Source organism: Opisthorchis viverrini (assembly GCF_000715545.1).
Source record: "Opisthorchis viverrini unplaced genomic scaffold opera_v5_278, whole genome shotgun sequence".
Taxonomy (NCBI): domain Eukaryota; kingdom Metazoa; phylum Platyhelminthes; class Trematoda; order Opisthorchiida; family Opisthorchiidae; genus Opisthorchis; species Opisthorchis viverrini.
In genome coordinates this window covers 606,177-630,279 of record NW_008751938.1, presented here as the reverse complement: position 1 = coordinate 630,279, position 24,103 = coordinate 606,177, and the positions used below count along the sequence as shown (strand labels likewise).

At 45.4% G+C, this 24,103-nt stretch overlaps 3 protein-coding genes across 3 annotated transcripts; 2 read left to right on the top strand and 1 right to left on the bottom strand.

Annotated features, from left to right (window-relative positions):
- Nucleotides 1-7,413: 7,413 nt before the first annotated feature.
- T265_09499 (hypothetical protein) lies at nt 7,414-8,544 on the top strand (the record flags this gene model as incomplete). Its single annotated transcript, XM_009175581.1, has 1 exon — nt 7,414-8,544. The coding sequence occupies one exon, from the start codon at nt 7,414-7,416 to the stop codon at nt 8,542-8,544; it is 1,131 nt and encodes a 376-aa protein (XP_009173845.1).
- A 309-nt stretch (nt 8,545-8,853) lies between these two features.
- T265_09497 (hypothetical protein) lies at nt 8,854-10,082 on the bottom strand (the record flags this gene model as incomplete). Its single annotated transcript, XM_009175579.1, has 2 exons — nt 8,854-9,072; nt 9,966-10,082. Coding segments are annotated over 2 exons (192 nt in total), but the record flags the coding sequence as incomplete, so codon positions are not given.
- T265_09498 (hypothetical protein) lies at nt 8,985-23,463 on the top strand (the record flags this gene model as incomplete). The annotated part of the gene is made up of 2 exons (XM_009175580.1): nt 8,985-9,280; nt 23,286-23,463. 2 exons carry the CDS (start codon nt 8,985-8,987, stop codon nt 23,461-23,463), a joined length of 474 nt encoding a protein of 157 aa, XP_009173844.1.
- Between the last annotated feature and the right edge of the window lie 640 nt (nt 23,464-24,103).

Sequence of the window (24,103 nt, the reverse complement as noted above, 5' to 3'; positions counted from 1 at the left end):
TACCCTCGGAAAAAACCTGATCGCCCGATGGTTAACCGTGACCGCCTTATCCAATACGGTGGAAATCCAAAACCAAAGAATCTGGTGCTGCTCAAAAGGCACCTGCCGTACACAGCCACATCAGGAGTGAAACAGCAGTGCTTTACTTCCTGTACCCTCGGGTTAGGCCTGCCTCACGTATCCGAGAAGGTCAGATTATTGAGTCATCGGCTCCAAGAAGAGTCCTCAAAGAAAACCCCACTTTCCGCTTGCAGGTCAGACTTTTGAATCAAAGGCTGGAGGCTGGGTCCCCTAACAAAACTCTACATTGTTCCACTGCCTTGTGGGTCAGACTTTTGAGTCAGTAGTTCAAGGTGGGGTTCCTCAACTAAAACTTTCTTCTCGGCCTGGGCAACCGGGAAGTATCATTTGTCCACACAGTTGTGTCCACCGATGCCCCTTTCCAACCACGTCCCACCACACCGGCAAGCATCACTGGGTCATTTCGCTGTCACTTGCCTGACCGAAGGGCCTTATGCTCCTCGCCGCCTATTAACAATAAACAAAATAACACCTTTTTGAATCCACGAGATCCCTTCTACATAGAGTCCTTTAACGTCTGTGCCGTATGCAAAATTGACAAACAGTTAATGCTTGCGGAGACCTAATAATTTCTTACGATGGATGTGTACTGAGTATCCGAATCATGCATACAAGATCTAAGCGTAGCTATGCATCTCAGAACGTCAAGAATAAGCTCAATTCTTTCACATTTCTCCCTCCGTGTGTCCATCGATCCAGAAGCGATAACTCATTGAAAATTTGATTTGAACGTATTTCGATGGATGGCATTCCAGTAAACAGTCATTTTGCAACGTTTGGTTATTCAGCTCAAATCAGCTCAATGCTATTCGACATAAAAAAACCGTGTCTGTTAGTAGCGTCGCCCTATGCCCCAACGGACTGTATTCTGACGGTAAGAGCTGTACTTTCCATCGAGAGTCATCATCAAAGCACTGAGCACGGACAGTGTCCTCCTTGCGGGTGACAGATGCTCAAGTCGGTCGTCTGGAATCCTTAGAATCACACCTGGGTGGTCGATTTGGAGTCGATGCTGGTCGCACGGTTGTGTGCTGATCATCAACTGTTTCTGGCTAATACGAATTTTCAACGTAGACGCTCGCACCACGTAACCTAACGGCCACCAAGTACAGACAAACCGTGGACCCCGTTCGATCACGTGGATGAAGCCTGGCAAAATGTGAAAGAGTATCGCTAGTGGTGTTTAGTGCTGTCTGTCCAACTTCTCCGATTCGACCAAAAAACCATTAGATATCGTCGAGTTCATTGGTCATGATTGATACCAGTAAATCCATCCCATCAGACAATGAGTACGACGGCCAACTAGTGAAGAGCCTAAGGAACGACGGAGAGCGCTGGTGAACATCGAAAGCCCAGGAGATGAAGGCTTTTGCTACCGGAAATAGTCATGCCCTATATCAACTGATACGGTCGAATGGCCCCAGGAAAGCAGCGGTCAGTTAAACGATAAGTGAAAAAAGGCCCATTAATTCATCCACAAAACGCCGACTGGAAAGATGGGCTGAGCACTTCAAAGAACAGTTTAATCGGTCTGCTGCAACACAGCCTAGGGAGATAGCACATACGTGCGAATGGAATGTAACCCTTAATTGTCCGTCAGAAGAAGAAATACGAAATATCCATACTGGAACGTGAGAAGGCACCAGGACCGCACGGTCCGTGTCCAACCCTGTTCAAAGAAACCGGATAATCTCCGGTGGCCTATCTAACAAAGCTCATTGGTGTGATATGAAGTGACGAGAAAGTGCCTGCAGAATGGGGCATGCCGACAATTATTTCTATTTTCAAACGTTATGTGAACACTACCGTGGCATCAGCCTAGTAGCTGTGGCATCGAAGACGCTCTTTGGCCTTATCCTTTGAAGGCTGACTAAACACATGGAGAGACTGATCCGTGAAAACCAAGCTGGGTTTTCTCCTGCAAGAGGATGCATCGATCATATCTTCACCCTCCGACAGATTCTGGAACAGCACCGCTGTTTCCAGCAACCAACACTGGTTGTGTTTCTTGGTCTGAAAGCTGCCTTTGACTCCACGGACCGTCAGACACTATGGCAGTGTCTGCGGAGCAAAGGTGTTCCCCATAACTTCTTGACTCTCCTTAAGACGCTGTATGCCAGCTCGCGCGGCCATGTGAAGGTATACGGGAAACTCTCACCTGATTTCACCACATCAAATGGTGTCAGGCAAAGCTGTCCAATTTCACCTTCCCTGTTCAACTTCATCACTGGCATGATCATGTAGAACTCACTACCAGCCTCTAGTGCATGTGGGATCAAATTTTTCCCGAGGCATTCAATTACGGATATCGAGTACTTAGACGACATAGCCCTTCTTAGGCCTGATGCCATCGTAATACAAAAAAACGCTGCCTCACGATTCTGCATGCGCTTCACCCCTGTAAAGTGTAAAGTGCTGCTGCAAGACTGGGTGGGCTCGAACCCTGGTCTCATGCTTGCAGATGAGCCGATCGATGTAATAGATAAGTTTTCCTACTTGGACAGCTGCATCAGTCCCGGAGGTCTCGCAAAAGATAAGATTTCCATCCGAATTGGGAAGGTCAGAGCAGTTTTCGTGAACCTACATCACTTGTGGCGCAGGCGTCAAGGGTAGAGGTTACAATGTTTCGGCGCGCTCCAGAATACTATATGGATCAGAAACCTGGCCGCTGTGTGCTGAGGACGTCAAAAAAATTTCAACTTTTGACCCTCGATGTCTCCGGAGCATTGCCTGAGTCCGGTGGGGATAGAGGATCAGTAATGATGAAGTACGTCGCATGGTATTCAAAAGAAATAACTCGCCTACTATAGATGAACTGATCACACTTCAGAGGTTGCACTGGCTTGGCCTCTTGCTCCGTATGCCAGTTGACCGGCTTCCTCGAAGGGCTGTTCTTACACGACCACGTGAAGAGTGGAAACGATCCAGGGGAGGTCGAACAATGAATTGACAGTGAAGTATGAAAGCAGTTGCCGGCAAACTCAGCTGCGCTGGTCATTGCCATATCCCCGGATGGGGACCCCAAGAAGGTACACATCGACGATTAGAGATACTGTCAGACATGGCCTAGTCGAGCCCTCAATGGCGCTGGTGTATCCAAGCCATTGCCTTCAATGCATAGCTTCCCTCCTAATCTCACCAATGAAAAGCCTACTGACTACCCTGTGTTTACGAATCAGATATATCAATTACCGCCTCCACTGCACGGCTACCTACCTCATCTTCCCATCTCAGTGGTGAGCGAAGTTGTATTAGCTATAACCACTGTATGACTAGTACGCGGTTACAACTGACGATAATGATGATGTTGATGATGATGGGTTGGACAACTCGGACCGAAGCTGACAGTGATCCGCCACATTTTACAATGTCCTCAGCCGGGGGCTGAATGGATTGTGGGAACCTCACGGAAACTAATACTTTCATACCTAACTGGCAGCACCCCGTAAGCTGAAGCGCCTTTACCCGAAAGAAGAGTTTTTCTTCCTAGACAAGCTAGCTACTTTTACATTATATGTAGACAACCAAATTAACCAAGTCAACGTCATGCAGGAGTCTTTGGTGCAAGCACATCTGTCTTGGGAGCAAACGCAAAGCCTTTTCATACTTTTGATAGAACATTCACGTAGGTGGAGCAGATGGCACTTATTTTTCATATCTTTGCTGTCACTCATGTGCATCGTCGTCTTTCAGTAGGTGATCTGAAAGGTGAAGTCCGTCAGTTAATGGTCCAGAGGTGCATTTTTGCCCTTTCCTTTGGTTACGCACTGTCAGTAACCTAAACACTAGCTGTTCCTAGGAGGATCTCCTTTACCGGCTACCTGAGAGTTACAACACAACCTTTACCCAGCAGAAACTCCATCGCAAATGTGACACACCTTTAACGATCTTTCTAACACATCTGGCATTTGCATTTCCGGAATGTTACTTATACTTTGTTGAGAGATTCTTCTCCAAAATGCGACCCCTCTCCAGTCGACGCTCAACCTCATTTCCAGTAGCTTTTGCGAATTTTACCGCCTCATAATTGTAGGCTGGTTAGTATCCTTACCGAAGTCAAATCAAACTGTCTAACCAAAATTCAGACGCAAACGGCAGATACGCACAGGTACACACAAGCAAACAAAATACACTGTGCATCGACTCGTATGTCCCACTAGCTGTTTCGCCCGGCACCTTAGCTGCAGGCGAGGCACCATCAGGTATTTGCTATTTAACATGGTGACCGTTTGTGTTTTAACCACCTCAGTGGCATAATTAGTGAGAATCGCTTATTGATTAAGCTTGTAGTAATGCGCCTGATTGATCTTACTCATGAGCGGGGGGTCCAATAACCTTTCACAATGGTATATAACACGGTGTAAAGTACGCCCACCGAATTTTCGCCCCATTAAACAAACACTGTGGGCGTAGCTGATGGTGATGTGGATCGAAAACGCACACCACTCAGGGAAGAGAGAACATTGACCAACACATGCGTTATTTGATTCGTTTACGCTGAGGTTCCTTTCGGATTATATCGCGAAGTTGTTTCTTAACGGGACTGTGCCCCGAAGTTTCATGAACAACTGATGGCACCGAAATGAACCACAATACCGGCTAATATTGGTCGTCTCAAACAAACTACACAACAAATTTTCGGGTAATTGATTACGACAAGAATGGGACAGTCTATATTTTGCCGTTTCACGGGAGCATTGACTCGAACCTGAAGAAATTCTCGTAGGATTACATAGTTTTTGGCATTTGTTCGGATATACCAGTCTCGATGCATCGTAGAAATTCACCACAAGCTCACGCAAAGTCATGTTAAAATTGCAGTCAACAATGGCCAGCTAATTATCATAATTTGTTTTAACCAGACAAAGTAGTTCCTCGGTCTTCGTGATATTCCTCAACTATCCAACCGGCTTCTGTTGTTCTGTTGTGTACCTTTCCACTATAACATTACTTATTTCGTCAAATGTAGAGATGTTTTTGTTTGAATACGCAAAAACTAACAAAAACGCGTTTTCGTACAAGTACACACAATGATAAACGTGGTCACGTGTCTCGACCTTCTCTTCTGGTTTAGCTCGCACTTACAGCGATTATTCGCGAGTTTCACGTACTAACTCTGGTATCAAAACATTCCAGACTATCTTCTGATTCTATTCTATGCGAGAACTGTTCAATAGAAGACCCCTGGACAACCATAACTGGGTTAGTATTTATTCGCTGACCTGGGCCAACGACAAACTATTTTAAAGAGAACAATGCTTAGTGAATCTGTTTCATTTGACTCTCTTTATTATTATGTACTCAATCTAGCGTTATTATTTTTAGTTCTTTGCCACACACTTGGTAAAGTAGCTTTTAGGGTAAACAAACAACAAACTGTCAGCGTGCTCAGTCTTATCTGAACCCATAAATCTCGCTGAAACATTCAACCTGTACTCTGAGTGCTAACGTCTTCGTCGCCTGCCACTTTGAGCCCAGGTATCAACTAGAATACTTCTCAACCTAAGAATGGGTTGATTTGTCCAGTGGTTATGCCTTTTTCATATGCGATTTACCCCACTAATTTGTCACATTCTGTTCAGAGATGAAAACAATGCGTTGGTTCAAAGGCGCTGGTAAATTTATATGGGGGTTCTAGCGTTCACATGTTTCCGGGTCCCGTTGTGTTGTTAATTTTCCTGGTGAACTCGGTTTGAACTCACGAAAGAGAATAGCTCGCGCTTAGGAGGAGAAATGAGAAGTATTCAGAGAGCAAAGCTGAAGGTTGTTTGATAGTGATGGCAAGAACTCTTTCATTTGAAGGAAATTGAATTCAATCCGTCGTCTGAAAGAAAAGAACAAGGAAAGCATCATATCCAAATGGTAAAATACCATGGAAACTGATCAAAGGTAATGATTGGGTGGGTGTGGGTGATAAACTGTGGGACTAGTTTGTCAATGCGTGAGTGAAGAACTTTGGAAGACTTGATTGGAGAAATTGCATTATTGCTTGCCATGAACTTGTGCATCGAAGACTGCCGGGAAAAGGTGGGAACCATGCGGATCTAAATATTCAAAGAAGAAATTATTTCCAGTTTAAGTTGTGTGAAGGCTGCGTACCATATGGCATGTTGAAGTTTGAGTGTTTCCCTCCAAGCCTGTTGTGGGAAGAGGAAATTAGGCAGTTGGGACTGAACTCACCAAAAGTTGTGTTACAGTGTTGACGGGATGTAGAATGTTTGGGTTAGAAAATCCTAGGTGTTCTTCATCAATCGATGTAGCAAGACACAGCGGCATTGATTACAAGGTCAAAATAAATGCCTGGTTGAGGCCAGGACTGTTCTCTGAGTAGGCTCATCGCCTTAGTGACGACTTCAGGGTGAAGGAAAGAGGATTTCACCAGTTGTGAAAAAACAAATGCCATGTCATTAGTCGGAACTAATTAACTTCGGGTCACTCCTCTTGCGTCTAATACCACTAATACTGCAGCCACGGAATGCCAATAACACTTTCAAGAACGAAGGTCCACTACAACCACAGCGCCTCCTATTCGAGATGGAAAATTACGTGACTGTTGATACCCGTAAAACTCGTGACTACACTGAGTTCAGTAGACGTTGGTTTGTTCGCTGAGCAATATGATGCAATCAGATTGCCAATATCCCTTCTACCTTCTAATTTCGACTAACGCCGACCCGACCCTTTACATTAAGAGTAAACTTGCGACAAAAACAGCCACACCACAGGAAACCTGTGACAGAGCGCTGCTATCAGTGTCCTTGAAATATAATCACCTCACAGTCACTGTAAATGTCAAGTGGCTTCGTTGGCGAATTATCTCCACAATTTTTTGTTACTGCCACGTGCTGCCGAGCCAGTAATTTAAACGAAAATCGCCCGGGAACAGTTGTTCGTCAGGTTCGGCCAGCCTTCGAAAACCGGATATCGGTCTAAGTTTGGCATAGACCAGCTTCCGCTATCAGTACGCCAAAATGAGACCGACACACGCTGTCCTGTGGGCAGGTTGACATGCAACCGTACAGCCGAACGACGCATGCACTCGGATCGAAAGCCAACGCGTGGATTGCATGTGTTGCCGGTTGAGCACGACGGACAGAGAAAAGTCGGTGAACCAATGGGTAACCAGATTTTCAGTGCGTCGAATGAGAGTTACGCCCGCTCACACTCAAATGATTGGTTCAGCCTTATAAATGACCAAATATGGCAACAACGAAGGCCTAACGTTTACCTCTACACGATTGGTTGTTTGTCGTCAACCCATGTGTCCTATAAAAATCAACGCTTGAACCGCCTTGCTCGGTCATATCCAAGTCGTAGTTTGTGCTCTCGAGGATGGGTGATGAGGACGTTGCAGCCCTGGTGATTGACAATGGGTCGGGTATGTGCAAGGCCGGATTCGCCGGAGACGATGCCCCTCGTGCTGTGTTCCCGTCGATTGTCGGACGGCCGAGACATCAAGGTGTGATGGTTGGGATGGGACAGAAAGACAGCTATGTGGGTGATGAGGCCCAATCGAAACGCGGTATTCTGACGCTGAAGTACCCTATTGAGCACGGGATTGTGACGAACTGGGACGACATGGAGAAGATCTGGCATCACACTTTCTACAACGAGTTGCGTGTGGCCCCCGAGGAACACCCGGTTCTGTTGACCGAGGCCCCTTTGAATCCGAAGGCGAACCGTGAGAAGATGACGCAGATAATGTTTGAGACTTTCAATGCTCCGGCAATGTACGTGGCCATTCAGGCAGTGTTGTCTCTGTACGCGTCGGGTCGTACTACGGGTATTGTGCTTGATTCTGGTGATGGTGTGACCCATACGGTGCCGATCTACGAGGGCTATGCGTTGCCGCATGCGATACTTCGTTTGGACCTTGCTGGTCGTGATTTGACGGACTACCTGATGAAGATCCTGACGGAACGTGGGTACAGCTTCACGACGACTGCCGAGCGTGAGATTGTGCGTGATATCAAGGAGAAACTGTGCTATGTTGCTCTTGACTTTGAGCAGGAGATGGGTACTGCGTCGGCGAGTTCGTCGTTGGAGAAGAGCTACGAGCTTCCGGACGGGCAGGTGATTACGATAGGTAACGAGCGTTTCAGGTGTCCGGAGGCGTTGTTCCAACCGAGTTTCCTTGGGATGGAGTCTGCGGGTATTCACGAGACTACGTACAACTCGATCATGAAGTGTGATGTGGATATCCGTAAGGATTTGTATGCGAACACGGTTTTGTCTGGTGGTTCTACGATGTATCCGGGTATTGCGGATCGTATGCAGAAGGAGATTACTGCGTTGGCGCCGAGCACGATGAAGATCAAGATAGTTGCGCCACCGGAGCGGAAGTATTCGGTGTGGATAGGTGGTTCAATTCTAGCCTCTCTGTCAACATTCCAACAGATGTGGATCTCGAAGCAAGAGTACGACGAATCCGGTCCTGGTATTGTCCACCGCAAGTGCTTCTAATCATATGTTCGCTTTGTAAATAACATCTGTTTCATGCTTGTCTTTTTACTCGTTCATATGATCAGGGTGTTGGTATTTCCCACCACAGGGTCCGAGTTTCGTTTTCCAGCTTTTAGCTTGGTATTGAGAGTTGCTAAAACATGCTGTTTGATGTTCCGGCGTTAGAGGATATTTCGTCCGCGAAAGGGAGGATAGTGGCTGTATTAGGTTTGACAGCCATGATCATTGGTAGCTTAGTAGGGTACGCGACCACAGGGGTATTTTGTTTGCTGCTGTTCTCGATCCGGGCTGCTGGTGTTTGGCTATCTTATTGTATTGAGGCCTGCGTGCAACTCGACGCTGGTGGTCGATAAGGCGGGATACCCAATTTCGGCTCTCGTGGTCCGACTACTGGTGGTTTTTGGTTTAAGATGTTTTGCCCCAAAATCTGGTTCTGAGGTATGGACTCTTCAAAGTGGCTTCCACATGTCGATAACCTGGTTGTCCTGCCGTTCGCAGAACCCCGGGTTGAACACTTAGCATGCAGATCTAGGAGTAACGTCAGCTTAAAGCGCGCAGGTTTTGGGTTTCCCAGTGTGGAAACGGCAGCGGCAAAGGTTTTCCGGTCTCATGTTCCTTTGTGGCGTGTCCCTGTGTCCGGTTCACCCGCCTTACTATCCGCGTGTCGTGGGGCTGGTGGTTTTTCCATGAGTGGCCCTCGGCTTTTCAGATGTCTCCTGATCGGTGGCTACCGCTGGTTAGTGCACAGCCCCGGGAAAGGCCACGTGGCAATTCTGTTTTCCATGGAGGCGGCGTCGCCTTATGTTACTGACATGCTGTCGTTTGCTCTAACTCCACGACTATCATCCTAGTTAGGGTTGTGGTTAATCTTAATGCGATGCTTCTCCGTTTGCTCTAACTCCACGACTATCATCCTAGTTAGGGTTGTGGTTAATCTTAATGCGATGCTTCTCCGCTGAAGGCTTAGCCCGGGGGGGGGGGGCAAGTCGCTGGAATTGTTCTACACAGTCAAGTGAAATGTCGCCAAGAGTTTTGTGTCTAGCGTTGATGGGGTTATGAGGTGCACCTAAACGAAGCGTCCGGAGGGGATCACGCCTCGTCCGTCTTTGGGTTTCACGTGAAAAGTATCCCATCAGTCCAGTTCTTGAAGGTATTTGACTGAATTTTCAGGTGCTACATAAAAAGCAGCTTTCGTGATGTAATACCGCCTGACTAGAAAGGTGCTGAACGGGTGTGATAAGAAATTTCGATCCGAAGGTGGATACAAACAGCTCGGACAACGTGAGGCTTGGAATGATTTCGCAAGTATGTCGGTTGGGAAAACGGTCCTAATGAATGACCGAAACAAAAACAGACAGAAGTTGAGATACGCTCAGGTAGACTGAAACACTACAAAAACAGATTGGGGATTTTCTGCTCACTTGTCGAGCAGACATCTGTGGCAGTGAACTTTTTTCCGTGGTTGTACCCTCTCCTGGGATCAACCCCATGGACCACAGGGTGCAAATTTACTGGTTTTCCGCTCCAGCAGGAATGCGCTGTGCAATCGACCAAGACTTATAAGTTGCTATCGATTCGGACAGCTGATTACCAGCACAGTGCTAANAACTTGCTGGTTTTCCGCTCCAGCAAGAATGCGCTGTGCAATCGACCAAGACTTATAAGTTGCTATCGATTCGGACAGCTGATTACCAGCACAGTGCTAAATAGCCCCGCACTAGTAAGAAGAGCGCGAGTTTATAAGCCATTGGGTCAACGTGTTGTGCACAAGAGTACAAGGGATGACTAATCAGAGGCAAAGCGAATCATAACCAACTGACGAGTCGGCAACCATGGTTGGTTAGCTAACTGCGTCATATGTCTGACATGTTAGCATCCATGACCGCGTGTGTGTACAATCACAAGTGCAGCTAACAATTCTCTATTTGGTGTCCTCTGTTGAATTGAAACTCCATTTGTATGACTTGGAGGGATCAACGTTGAGGTGGTTTGTTGGAGACTGGGCTCGCCATGAACGTCACGTTTTGTTTCATCTTACATTTGTTCGTGTCTGCGAACATTCGATCATTTTCTCTCTCTCGTCAATGGAAAGTTGCCTTGGCGCTGAGATACGGTTTCGGGTACTCAGTGCATCCGAGATTGACTGTTTTCTATCCAACACAGTTGGTACACTAACGAGTCATATGAGTGGATTGTGTTCAACTTGACTGGACTTTACTGGTAGGTTAGCTTTGAGCGATCACACGGCACCGTCCTCTTGAACAGCTGAAAGTTGAAGTACCGATTAGATGAAGCAGCGGACGAAACGCCAATAGACTACACTGTCATGTCTGATATTTGGAGTTGATAACCATTACACAGGTTCGTCGTGTTGCGCTAGCATGCGTGGATAATCGGATAATCAACCAAACGGAGTGGAAATTCCCTCTTAACCCCATGAAAACTGTTGCAAATCACTCGAGTACGGGTGAAATTACGTCACTTTAGTGCGGCAAGTCTGTGTTGCGGCCCTCTCCCACGATAAGATTCCCCGCCTAGGATACAGTTTAAGACATCTAGTTGTCTTTTCTGAGGAGTACTGTTCATTGTGCATGAAATTTGAAGCGCCTTAACACCAGAATAAAGTTGATGTTACGACGCCCATTATGGTCAGCAGCTTTCTGTTTTGAGCACCATTCGAATCAGCATCTGGAGCTGTCTATGATGAGCAGGAATAGTGGAGGTAAGTAACACCATATCGAATAAGCTGAACCGTAAACAGAGAAGTACGAGAACTTTTCTGCCTTTTTGGGACATGTCAGGCGGAATTTTCTAAACTTTTGTCACCGATTTGTAAGTTGGACCTTGGGATAACCGCAAAAGCACCTTCACAGCTCTTCGCTCTTGCTTCACTGGATCATAGGCAGACATCAGTTTGTAGCTACACCTATTCATGGTGGAATATTTTAGATGAACCTTACATCAAAGAAAACCCACATCGTTGAAAAACCCTTGATAGTATCTTGCATATAGCATAAGGTGATTACGAATGGCCATTTGCAATGCCCACAACAAGTAACAGTTCTATTGTGACAAGGTTTGGTTTTGCCACGGAGACCTTACATTCTGCCACATCCCGGTTCTACTGCTAAGGTACCTGTAGCTCATACTCACTGCACCGTGGGACTCAGACGGATTTTCCAGCCATGCTCTACCAACTGAATGCTGAAGCTGAATTAGGATTGATGATTAACACTCATTTGCATGCTGGTGTTAAGAGAAGACTCGGCTGAATCTCTCGTTCGTGATATTCTGCAACTGAATGTGATGCACAATCGCCACTGCATGTTTACGGATGAGCTCATTTCGCCAATGACGTACAATTTGGGAGTTGAGGGAATTTTGGGGACTGTGCCTAGGTCAAGAAGGGCGAAACCGGCTGTGGGCTATCGAAGAGCTTTTATCAAACTTATGAGTAGCCTGTTCCGTTAGGCAACAGCAACCTGAGTTGTGCTAGGAAGAAGGAAATCACCGGTGTACTTGACTTTTACCCCGTCCGATTACGACGGATTATACTACCTAACGCACACTGGTTAACAAACAAACATCACCCACCCGAAAACCGAATCAATATCATTTTAAAAATGCAACGAAAATACAAATTTAATTGGTACGTGTATGCACTGTTCACAGAGGAAATTTCCGTTGATCTTGAAACCAGGTGAAATGAAGGTGACTGGAAGAACCTCTTGGCAGACGGAGTAATCGATCGACACCAGCAGGACAGCCATTGGGTCAAGGTTCGAGTCAGATTTACCTGTTCGAACGTGATAATTCAGCTGCGTCCAGCGTATGCCGGCGTAACGGTAACACGCTCAACTTGCATGCCAACTGTCCCACTACGACCAAAGTTATGCACTGCTGATTAGCTCTAATAAGAGCACAAATTGACTCCGATCCTTGCCCCCTTTGGTGTGCGCTTTCCGGAATGATTGCACCAGAACAGCAGCAGGATTGTTAAAACGAGAGCGAGGTGAACAGAAATGTGTAGACGTTGTACATCCATTCCCATAAAGAAATTTATTCGATTTACTCGATAAAGCCTCATGATTTCATACTGTTATACACTTTACTACAGACGCGTCACAAACTGGTTGTGCGTTGTTCCGACCGCTCACACGTTAAAACAGTTGGTGGCCTGTTATGCATGCGGGGTTCGAATCCAAGTTTGCAATCTAGGTGTTTGCTTTTTTACTGCAGACTTTGTCAAGTGCACCTTTTTTTACTGTCTGTAATAATTCCAAGTGTTCAGCCATTAAAATAAGATTAAAAGCATCGAGATTCTATCGTGTTTGAGACTGCCATTGTTGGAAACTGATATACCTTCGTTCGATAAAAACGGATTTGGATAGTGCGCAAAATAACATCAGCTGGTGGTTGTGTTTCAGCATCATCTGAGCGAGCCCCCCCGCTCAGAACCATGGGAGCATTAGCTGATTCGACATTTCAGGTCGTCTGTTTGTTTTCACTGCCAACCTGTTTGTTTCGTATTTTATTGGAGTCTGTTTCACTGAATTTTATGTGCATTGAATGTAACTTGACATCATAGTAATTCCTCCATTCATTTTCTTGCTAGTGTATTGCCCGTGTACTTATTGATCTGGACCTGTTTAGATGATTGCAGATATGACGGCGCAGACCGCATCTGGCACGAACTCTTGAAGGGATGGGTTCATCGTCCCAGTTCAGTGTAACAGGCAGACAATCCCACCAGCTTGACTAATAGTTTAAACATATAGGAGGGACATATTGTTTGGAATCAGGGTAAGTCACAACATGGTGGGGGAGAACACAACCCTATCTTCCACTGGCGGAACGACGGATTGATGGATATATGTACAAATTTGATTGCATCCCATCAGGGATGCTGGACGGTGTCACTGATAAAGATGCTGAGATCTTTTGATTGTTTTCTATTTATGGGTTTTGTGTCGCTCAGTCTATCAAACCCATGGCTCAATGAGTACGTATGATCGTGGACCGTCGCTGTAATGCACTGTAGATCTACATACAAGCCAAAGTCCAAATAAAGAAACTCGATAATGGAGAAGAACCCACTTCCAAATTCAGGTTGTAGTGCCTGTTAGTGGAATATAAAGAAAAGACTAAAAATACCCAAGAACACAGCATTACTAGCCAACATGTCCGTGGCTTACTGCACAAGGAGTGCTATTTTCTCGTTTTTTTTTCATAGAACCCGGCACTAGGAAGACGTAGTGCCTGTTAGTGGAATATAAAGAAAAAACTAAAAATATCCAAGAACACAGCATTACTAACCAACATGCCCGTGGCTTACTGCACAAGTGGTGCTATTTTCTCGTTTTTTTCGTAGAACCAGGCAATAAGAAGATCAACAGATACCTTTGTTTTACTTTGGGTTTGTAAGTGACAGTTGTGACGTAGGTTAAGCAGTCAATAAACTGCGTTTTTTGTCCGTGATTAGTTGCAGTAAGAACCGATACGTGCACACTCAACAGAACTACAGTTTTGATTGAACTTTTTGAAAAACATATTTGTCATCTGACCACCTGAACTATCTCCCAACTCCGATAGTTCGGATAGAAGGCAGTCATTTCGGCAACCTACCATCATCAGCCAAAACAGTTGGAATAAATTGCGTATCAGTCCTTTGTACGTATCAGATTAACTATCAGCCGTCACTGTCAGGATAGCGCAGCGCATGTAACCTTTCCGAGAGCGGACCTACACTCTAGTTAGGCATGTGAGTCAAAATGATGCGTCCAGACATCGCAATGGACGACATCCCACCCCTTGGCCAGATTTTTCTCGCAATCAGTCATCACACATGCGGACACAACAGGACGAGACCAGTTGTGAGTTATGGGCAAATTTCGGTTATTTTGACTGTGCTACTAATAAGGCGAAACTTCTACTCTGCACTTTTTGTAAACATACCATCTAGGACCCGTCCTAAGCGCTTGTGCCTGTCTGAGGTAAAACGGGCCAGTGATAATTGAGCTATTTCGTTTTTCTTAGTAAAATGCCCTATTTGTATCACTTCATTAGAGGTGACATTACCTCAAGATTCTGCTCACAGTGTAGCCCTCATATAACGGTTCGGGCACATGGTCGATGAGTCTGATAGGTGAATTCGTAGTCAACGTGGACCAAAAGGCCCACGAGAGTGTCTGCTTGTGGGCCTGAAAATGGTATTATCAAACCGAAAATAAGGTAAAACCTTCCCCTTCTGAGAAGTAACATACTGGTAGTGAGAAAATTTCTGGATTTGTTGCAAGTGGAAATTTCGTCCTATAAGAAAGGACCGTTTCTGCGTCAGAGCAGACACTCGAAAATAGGTAGATTTGAAGCGAATTTGCAAGCGAAAATCAACAGGCAACAAATCTTGACATCAGTTACCAAAGGACAAGCAGACTGAGGAAACGAGCTGCAAGGAAACGAAGCGGCGGTATATTAAACGGGTGTAAACCACACTACTCACACTCAGTAGTCAGCACAGATCACCATTGGTCCACAGAAATCAACAGAAGATCACTTGTGCTACCTGGAGATAAGAAAAGCATATCAGACGTCGAGATCCCTCATCGTCTCACAAAAACCGACTTAATCGAGAAACAAGATGACGACAGCTACTAATGTGACGTGCGTACGCGGTTTTCGTTTGACAATGAAGAGGATGCCTAGACCAGCTGATTGCTCTGTGTTTAATACCCTTAGGTATTGTATGAACTACCGTTTTCCAAACAGGAAAATCGCCCTGCTGTCTGCAGTCATCCAGCGTCATTTTATTCAGCGACACAGACCTTGAGACAAGGAATGTTGTGGTTTCACGGTACGAAACCCTGAGTCACCCGTAGGTTTGACGATCCCAAAAATCAAAACGAAGAATTACGCTCAAAAGTCTACGATACTAGTTACACAGAACGAAGCATATTTATACAGCAAACCACATTCGTAGTGTCAACAAGTGTACAACTCTATCACTGACCGACACAATGCAGTGTCAAGGTCCGCGCGCCACACAACGGCGAGCGGAATGTAGTGTGGGTTGCGGTTGTCCCTTGCGAGGACACTCGTGATTCTGATTGGCGGTGCGATGACACGGAAATCACGACAGAATAGGTCAGGGCACGATCAGCAAACGGGGCAGGAACACGCATGGATAGGTAGGCTAGTTGCGCACATGCACTTGGCGGTGCGATGACACGGAAATCACGACTGAACAGGTCAGGGCACGATCAGCAAACGGGGCAAGAACACGCATGGATATGTAGGCTAGTTGCGCACATTCAAAAATGTAATATACCAGTGTCGGACAGGACGGCCAATATGGCGCGTACAGACGAGCAAAACAAGCGGAGATCAAAAGTACGTGGACGGAGTAATCAAACATACGGGTGAATTATCACGAAGTCAAGTTCTACTCAACAGGGATTCACATCAGACTCGACTACCTCCTCAGTAGTACCACAAATCACGTTATTTATTATGGTTACCGGGGTATAGGATAAATGGTTAGTGGAATAAATAAGCCTGGTTTTCTTACATGAAGAACGGCCTTGACGCGGCTTGACGGGTCCATTGTAGAGCACGGTCAACCGGAGAATGATAAAGGCTGAAGAGCTGATGTAAACCCTGTCGTTGAGTGAACAAACTGACAGTTCATGGCAAAATTGAACTCTGATAAGCAATCTATCAGCCAAATACTATCCTCTCATATTAAGCTAAGCACAAATATGCAATATCGGACCACAGTTTTTATGCCCTATCGACTGCGCACGCTGTCAGCCTCCCTTACCGGCTACTCGACCGTTCGTTAGGAAGTACCTATTGTCTAGAGTGGTGAGGCTACGATGGACAGAAAATCATCACACATTTCTGAATTACTTTGACCGGTCTTCTTTGGTCTCAAAAGGTGTTGAAACCCCATTTATTTGTGGAATCTGCAGCTCTGGTGGGATTCAAACAAGAGGTCAGACAATACTTCTGTCTTGTACTAACAAAGTAAAGACAGTTGGTTTAGGAACGTGCTATCCTTTCATCCATGCATTACTTAAATGATAAAGTTAAACTGACAAATAAAGGGAGTTAAGCGCGGTTCTATCAACTACAGACGTTTCAACGTCTGTGGTTTGTGGAAATCGCAAAAACGAAAATATAAGAAAATAGTGACGATCGACTTCAAGTGATAAGACACCTAATGAATCGGATTTAACTCAATATTCCACCTGTCACTGTCTTCAAACATTGAGGCCTCAACTCCCTTTTACCTCCTCCCAAGGCAGGGATCCCCTCGGTTGAGAGCCGCTGGTTCAGGAATATGTAACGTTGCAGTTGAGGATGAACAGCTTTAAACCCTTAGGAAAAACTATGAGAAAGGTTACTTCTGTTGTGGAACGACAAAGCTTCCCCCAAAAAATTCAAGCAGTGTTATGTATTTGATGGGTCATTCAAAAACCACATGACTGAAATGGGCGGTAGAGAAATGCAACTCCTCATTTAGACCATATACTCAGTAGTGCTCAGTAGTTTCCTTGGGCAACCTTTGACGTACTCGAAAAGTATCCGGGCTTTTGCTGCAATCTATCACGTCATTTGTGAACACAGGGAAACTGCGCTTCCACCAAAGTTCCAAAGACTAGGTGGGATCAATGAATAAAGACATTCTCTGAAATAATCTTGATCTTGTTTATTTCTGAGCGTTTTATAGTTGAGTAGATGTGATTTGCGCACGAAACCAGTGGTTATTAGTTTAACAGCTCAAGGTCAGAGATCAGGTTGATCGCATAACTTTGCTGAGATTCTGTTTCGTTTTTCCCAAGCTTTGGGTTAGCTGTGTGTATTTAACTTTGGAATCAGGGACGACCATATAATTCTGTTTCTGGGTTGTATTAGAGAAGGTGACTGAGATGATATTACATCACCTCCGACAGTTACCTTTAAAATGGATGATTTATGAGCCTTGTTGCCGGTGGAAGATTACACCCTATTCAACAAGCTTCAAGTCAAAACTCAGGTTGACAGAAGTACAAATTGCAAGCCCACATTTCTGTCATTATGGTCCCAATAGAAGGCACACAGACCGTCAACCAATGCGTTCACGTCAAAGTAAGCTAGATGTGTGAACGGAAGTTGGACCGAGTTTCGACCATCTTGCTTGATCTTGACTGAAGACCTTGTTATTCGGATTTACCGCGTGCCCCCATTGGTGTCCATAACCCAGGTTTCTGCACACCACTTGTCAAAAGATGCACGAATGGTTTATGAGTTCTGTAGCCCTCAAGATAACCTCTTCGAGGGTGGATTGTTAGATTGTGCCTAGCTACCTTTCTGGCTTTCGTTGAACCAGTAGGCAGCTGCAGAATCTGTATCATTAGATAGTTTTAACTGGCTTCTGAAAACTACCATGTGTCAATAATTTTACGGAATTCTTATAGTGTAGTATGTGGACCAACGGATGAAGACAACGGATGGTTAAGACAACCGCTAAATAATTAGAGGAATCCGTATGTGGATGTAATACACTACTCATAAGGTTGTTGAACATTCTTCGACAGCCCACGACCGGTGTCGCCCTTCTTCTGGCCCATCAGATAGGCGCAGTCCTCCAGTTTCCGTCAATCTTATGTTTTGCTTGAACCCAAATTGCACGAAGTTAGCGAACTATACTCATTTGCTTGCCAATTTGGCTTTGAGGGGAGACTCACCTGGAATCCAGCTGCATCTCTCGTTTATGGACATGAAGCGTTCTGGTGCAGCAGTTGCTGAAAGACATCATAATCCAGAGATTCAGTTGGGTTCCAGGTGAGCATCCCATCAAAACCAAATCGTTATACAAATCCTTTCTTAGATTGTGCACCCCAACTGAAAGATGTTTGGCTGAAAATCAGCTTATGCAAGTGGGCTGCTTAGGCTTGCATTCATCCATACAGGAGCTGAGTAGTCGGAAGTTGGTAAGATGCCGATATCAATTTTTCGTTGAGTGTTGACAGTCAAACCCCTGTATACTTTCAAGTTCGAGGGACAATCTTTCCTAGCCCGCTTATGGAGGTTGGTTGAAGTGCAACAACACTGGTGCTGGGAAATTTTTTGGAACGATTACTTATCGAAATGGTATAAAGAGGCACATCAGAATGGATTTTCAGTTTTCACACAGAACCGGATTCACATAAGCCAGGCCTCCTCAGTAAAATGGCGAAGGGACGGCAGCCGTTTGATCGTACGATGGGCGCTTTTCTAGGTCGCTTGATTCTGAGGGATCCAGTCACTCAGCCATCCCACGTGGTCTTTACTGACCACCGTCCCTTCCATCTGAACCGATTGTACCCTTCGGTTTCGCCTCGTGTTAGTAACGTGTGAACTCAGCCCAGCGAATTCCAAGAAAGTAGAGAGTACTGAGCGATATACTGGAAAGTTTTGTGGAAGCGGGAGCTAGCCGCCTACATACAACCCACGTCGGTGTCGCAACGAACGCAAAGCAAGCTCCGGCTCTGATGAGTTGGGGGTGACATGTCGTACGCGCGTTCCTTGCTGGTATGCAAGCAGTGGTCAAGTAGTGTAATTCGCTATTCATTCACTGTGCGACCCAGCCTGGGCACAACAGTCAAATATGGAAAATCCGTATATCGACATCAGTATAAAGAAATCCCCAACAACCAGTAGTTCTAAAACACGCAAGAAACACCAGCAACTAGGGTGTTGGTTGTTACATTGTGCGGGGCGAAGGAGTTGAAGACACGCAGCTGTTTTCATATTTTTTTTACAGTTTTTACTCATTGCCACGACTAAGTGGGGCGAAGGAGTTGAAGACACGCAGCTGTTTTCATATTTTTTTTACAGTTTTTACTCATTGCCAACCACGACTAAGTTTCCAGCGACGCATTATCTAGGGTATGCAATATCTGTGATGTCAGACTGTTCAAAACGTCTTCGTCTGTATAGGCCATCAGTTCACGTTTGAACCAAAGAGTCGGGCTTTTTCTTGCATTAGACATCTGATACAAGCTTATTGCATCTCGCTAGATATTTATGGTAGGAATGTATGACGCAACTCAGAGAAGAAATGGAGGGGTATCGCATGAGAAGGAGTAGAGTACTTTTACGCTCCTGATATACTATGGGAGCAGCAGAATTTATTTTTGACACGAGAGCGACCACCGAAAGAAATACACCTATACTATCCGGCGAAAAGGCAAATGCCAAAGGACATAGGCTACTCAACACTGGTTTGTACATGAAGTCTGACTGTACGTTCGTATGATGATCCAAAACAATAGTGTTAAATACTGTAGTAGAATTATACACTGAATCGCTGGTGTAATTTTTTCACGACACATGTGTGCTTTTGGACTACGATCCTTCGGTCAGGATGAGTGTGTCCCACTTCCGTTACATCCGAATTTTCCTAATCTGATAACTTTGGCGTTTTCTGTCCTTCTGGCTAGCTGTACCTACCAGTGGTGTGTGAGGGCAGTTGGCTTTGCAGTGGGATCCAGTGGAAGATCAGATACTGGAGACCACAAGTCAACTGCACGATGTTATTATATCAGACGATCCACGGATGAAAAAGTTTGCTTTGTCGGATCTCGTCAGAGTGCATACAACTTAAGGAGTTGGCCAGAACTGACTTGATCGACGTTCCATTCATGCGATGTTTCGAGGTATCCTTTCAGCTCACACCGGTGAATGCATAGCATTGTACACACATAGTTCTTCCCCAATAGGTCCGACGCACAGCAAACGGGTATACGCTAGACCAGGAATAAGGATTTGTAAGTACACAGAAGAGGTTATTTATCTGCTTTCTCCTATTCTAAACGGAAAGCGGGTGGATGCAGCTTTACTGATTAGTATGAAGGCGTTGGGTTTTGCTATTCTCAACGAAACTACCCTAGACGGTCAGAGTGTTAAATCACCGATAATGAATCCACGATATTCAACTGAAACAAACAAGTTGTCTTTGAAACCATTCGAGGATATATTTGGTCTACTTCTACCATATCGTCCAAGACTGTCATCCAACTGATTAATTGCTTGAACTTCGCTTGGTCAAAGGCATAACGCCCATTGAATTATTCAACACGATTTACATTGCCTTTCCGAATTGTCGCGCTTTATGAAACGATGGGCGCCTTCCACGGGGTTATTGCCAAGATTGGATGTATGGGATGTGCACAGAGCAGTCCACTTGGGAAAATGCACCATAAAATTTGGGGTTCATCGCTTCCAGCAGAATCATCACACTACACTATCGACACAATTTTCTTGTTATCATCACTATTTGAAAAGCAACGAAACATGCTACGGATTTGCATCATGCAATAGAAAATATGCTGCAACCTACTCGATGCTTGAGACTCGTAGCCGGTCTGTTCGTAATTAAAGCAGGCGTTCGAATGGATGGCTGGATAGAAGTGGATGCTGTGGCTCTTCAAGCCCGAAATCCAAAGGCCATTTTACACTGATCGACGCAGACGAACTTCCATCAACACTTATGTTACCAAACGGATTCACTTCAGTCGACCCAGGACAACACGAACAAGCCGCAATATATACGTCGATCCTAAACTCAAGGGTGTCAAGGGATTCTCTTCATAGATAATGTTACGGCATCAACTGTCTTCGTTTAGAAAAGAATCTAGCGGCCGTTGATATGTTGGGGTGCTGTGCTTGTCAAATGACTCTTGGCTTGGTAGGTACAAAGTGAGACAGTACTGCTGATGAGCCAAAGCTGGGACTTTTTTACTGCTCCCGCTTTTATCTGCCAAAAAATCGCGAGATCCACAGGTTCGTTGTAATTCATTATGGACTTCGCGATATGGTAACCGCCGTCATATAGGCGGTCATTAAGCATCGTATGTCAACCCGTTTCAACTTGGAAAACCTGCAGCGTATGTTGAATTGAAGGATACGGTACCCCGTTCTCATGAGAACCGGGTACCTATGCAAAAGAAGCTCGGAAGTCTGTGTTAGTGGACGTGATTATTGTTGGAAACTTGTGTACTGATCTTACCATGTCGATTTTCGGTAAATTCGTCTCTGAAATGTACCGTTCGTTCTCTTATTCGACACGACATCAAGGAATTAAAAGTGGTCGCCGACCTCACTACCACAGCAAATAGGGATACTGGATTGGTCAAATTACGGGGTGAAGTAGCTCCTGTGTATCAATGAGTGAATCATGTGTTATTTTATTAGTTTTTTTATCAGTGTTCAGTCACCAGCCGGGAGGGCGTGGGTTTGAATCTCTCTAGAGTCTCGTTAATTATGCACTTTGGGCTGTTTGGTATAGATACACTTTATATGGAGGACGGAATATCAATCGAAACCCCCACATATCAGCAGAAGATGGTAGAAGTGTCATCAGAATGTTGCCCCTAAACTAGAAGTTTGTTTGAATAAGGGGTTGATGGGTCAGGCAAAGTCCCCATGGAGTCTCATTTCTAATGCTGGATCCATGGAGTAAATAGCGTACGTTCAACATAAATCATAAAGACAACTTAAGATGATATTTCCTTGGGTAACAAAGTTACAGGTTGGATCAGGGGTAAAAATGGATGGGACATTTAAGAAACACATCTGATTTTTACCGATATTGTGAATGCAGTGAACGATGTGTCCTGAAGATTGTGGGAACACGGCTGTTTCCGCAGGTGTTCAGACTTTTCAACCAGTAAGTGGAGCTGCTGTTATCAAGTATAGCAAATAGCGGACAGCCGTACCTGTGGATTTTTGGAAGCATGCACATGCGATGAATAAGCGTGCTTGTTTGCCCCAGGTTTTCTTGCTGATAATTTTTGCCAGATGTTTTAAGCAGTCGATTTCCAATGTCCCACTCTTTTTATCGTCCATCCCATGTCCTCGACACGCTTTGTCTATGTTTCCTTCTCACCAAGGAGAACTGCCTTTGTCTGGTCTAGTTAGAATTGCACATCTCTACTAAGTAGGTCTCTCAGGACTATTAGACATCATTGGCCCTTTATGCAACACCCGTATCCGTCGGTATTGACAGCATACATTAACTAATCTGGTCAGGAGTGGATTTGCATTGCTCGTAATGAACCAGAGATCGGAACCCAGTTTGGAGATCACGTCAACTAATGGGGATCTACATCCCAAACATTTTCCAGCTGATTGAAAAGGATCTATATCAGTTGACAAACTGGTTAATTTCTAGACCGAATTATTTAGGATTCATTCAGTATACCGCTGAGGCTTAGCGTACCACAAAAACCATGTAGCACCAAAGCACCGACAAGTACTGTAAGGAAGGAATTGTCGATTTCTATCGTTATGGTCTGAGATCGTCGGTAAAAGTGGTGGGCTGAACGACCAACTAGAAGCTTCAACGTTTGTGTCAGGACGAGCCCAGACGTGAAAAAAGCACATGTACAGAGAGTGACGCATCCTCAAGGTCACCATCGATACGACACGTCCGGAAATTTGGTGAGCTGGCGGCTCTCACCAAACACGGCTTAGCAACATATGACGACCGTAGTGGGCCTGAGACTGTTCACGACCGGGACACCGCCATTGGCTGTACAGAACGAACAAGTGAACGATCATATTTAGTCATTGTTGATTCCCCCTGTGAAGCAACGGTGAACAAGGGTAACTTTCCTTGTTTTTTGACTACTCATGAGTAACATGACTTACACCTGTTTGTTATGACATCGTTTCGTTTTCTTGCTGCTCGTTTTTCCCCCGTTTTGTTCCTACTTAAGGTCTGCTTATCCCTCAGTAAGTGATGCCAATATTTTGTTGCCCGTCCGTCATTGCCTGCAAGTTCGCCTCGATCGCACCTATTTTGGGCGCCCACTCCGACGGAAAAGCGGCCGACCGGGTATTGAACTCGGATCCTCCGGGCGGCAGGCGAACGCGCAACCGACCACACCGACCTGACACCCGGACAGCCGAGTATTTTATATTACCCATGTATCACGCATGCCAGATAGCCTTTGCTGAGCTTTGGTTTAAACGGACGAAACCGCGTAATCTGACCTGTCACGCGACACGAACGGCTGCGTCGACGCCGACCGAAGGACAGTCCCTCACATCCCAAACGTACTGACTCCTGCGCCGTTACGGCCAATTCACACTGTCAGACTGCCCTATATAAATTCGTGCTGCGTCAGTGACTACTTCCCGCTCCTGCTGATTGCGTCATTGTTGATTAACCAGTTCCTGTCAGTCCTAAATATATCATCTGCTGCCCCACGTCTGTCTGCTCCTATTGACTACTGGCTGCGAACTGCGTATAATCCAATAGTCGCAATCGTCCTGTGAGATCCATAACCGTCCGGATCTTATAGTCATGCTATATATTTACGCAGACGCTTTGTATGTTTTGTCCTGACCATACAGCCGTGTCCCGAGTTCCCTGTCTTCTCTCTAGCGCGTTGTCTGGCAATCTCAGTGCAGGCGTAACCAATAGACGGTCACTCGCGATACATCAGTTTGCCATTTCTCTTCCCAGACTGACTTCCTAGACCCTGCACCTGTCACCAACGCAGTATCCTCGACTTGTTTCATGAACGTCCTT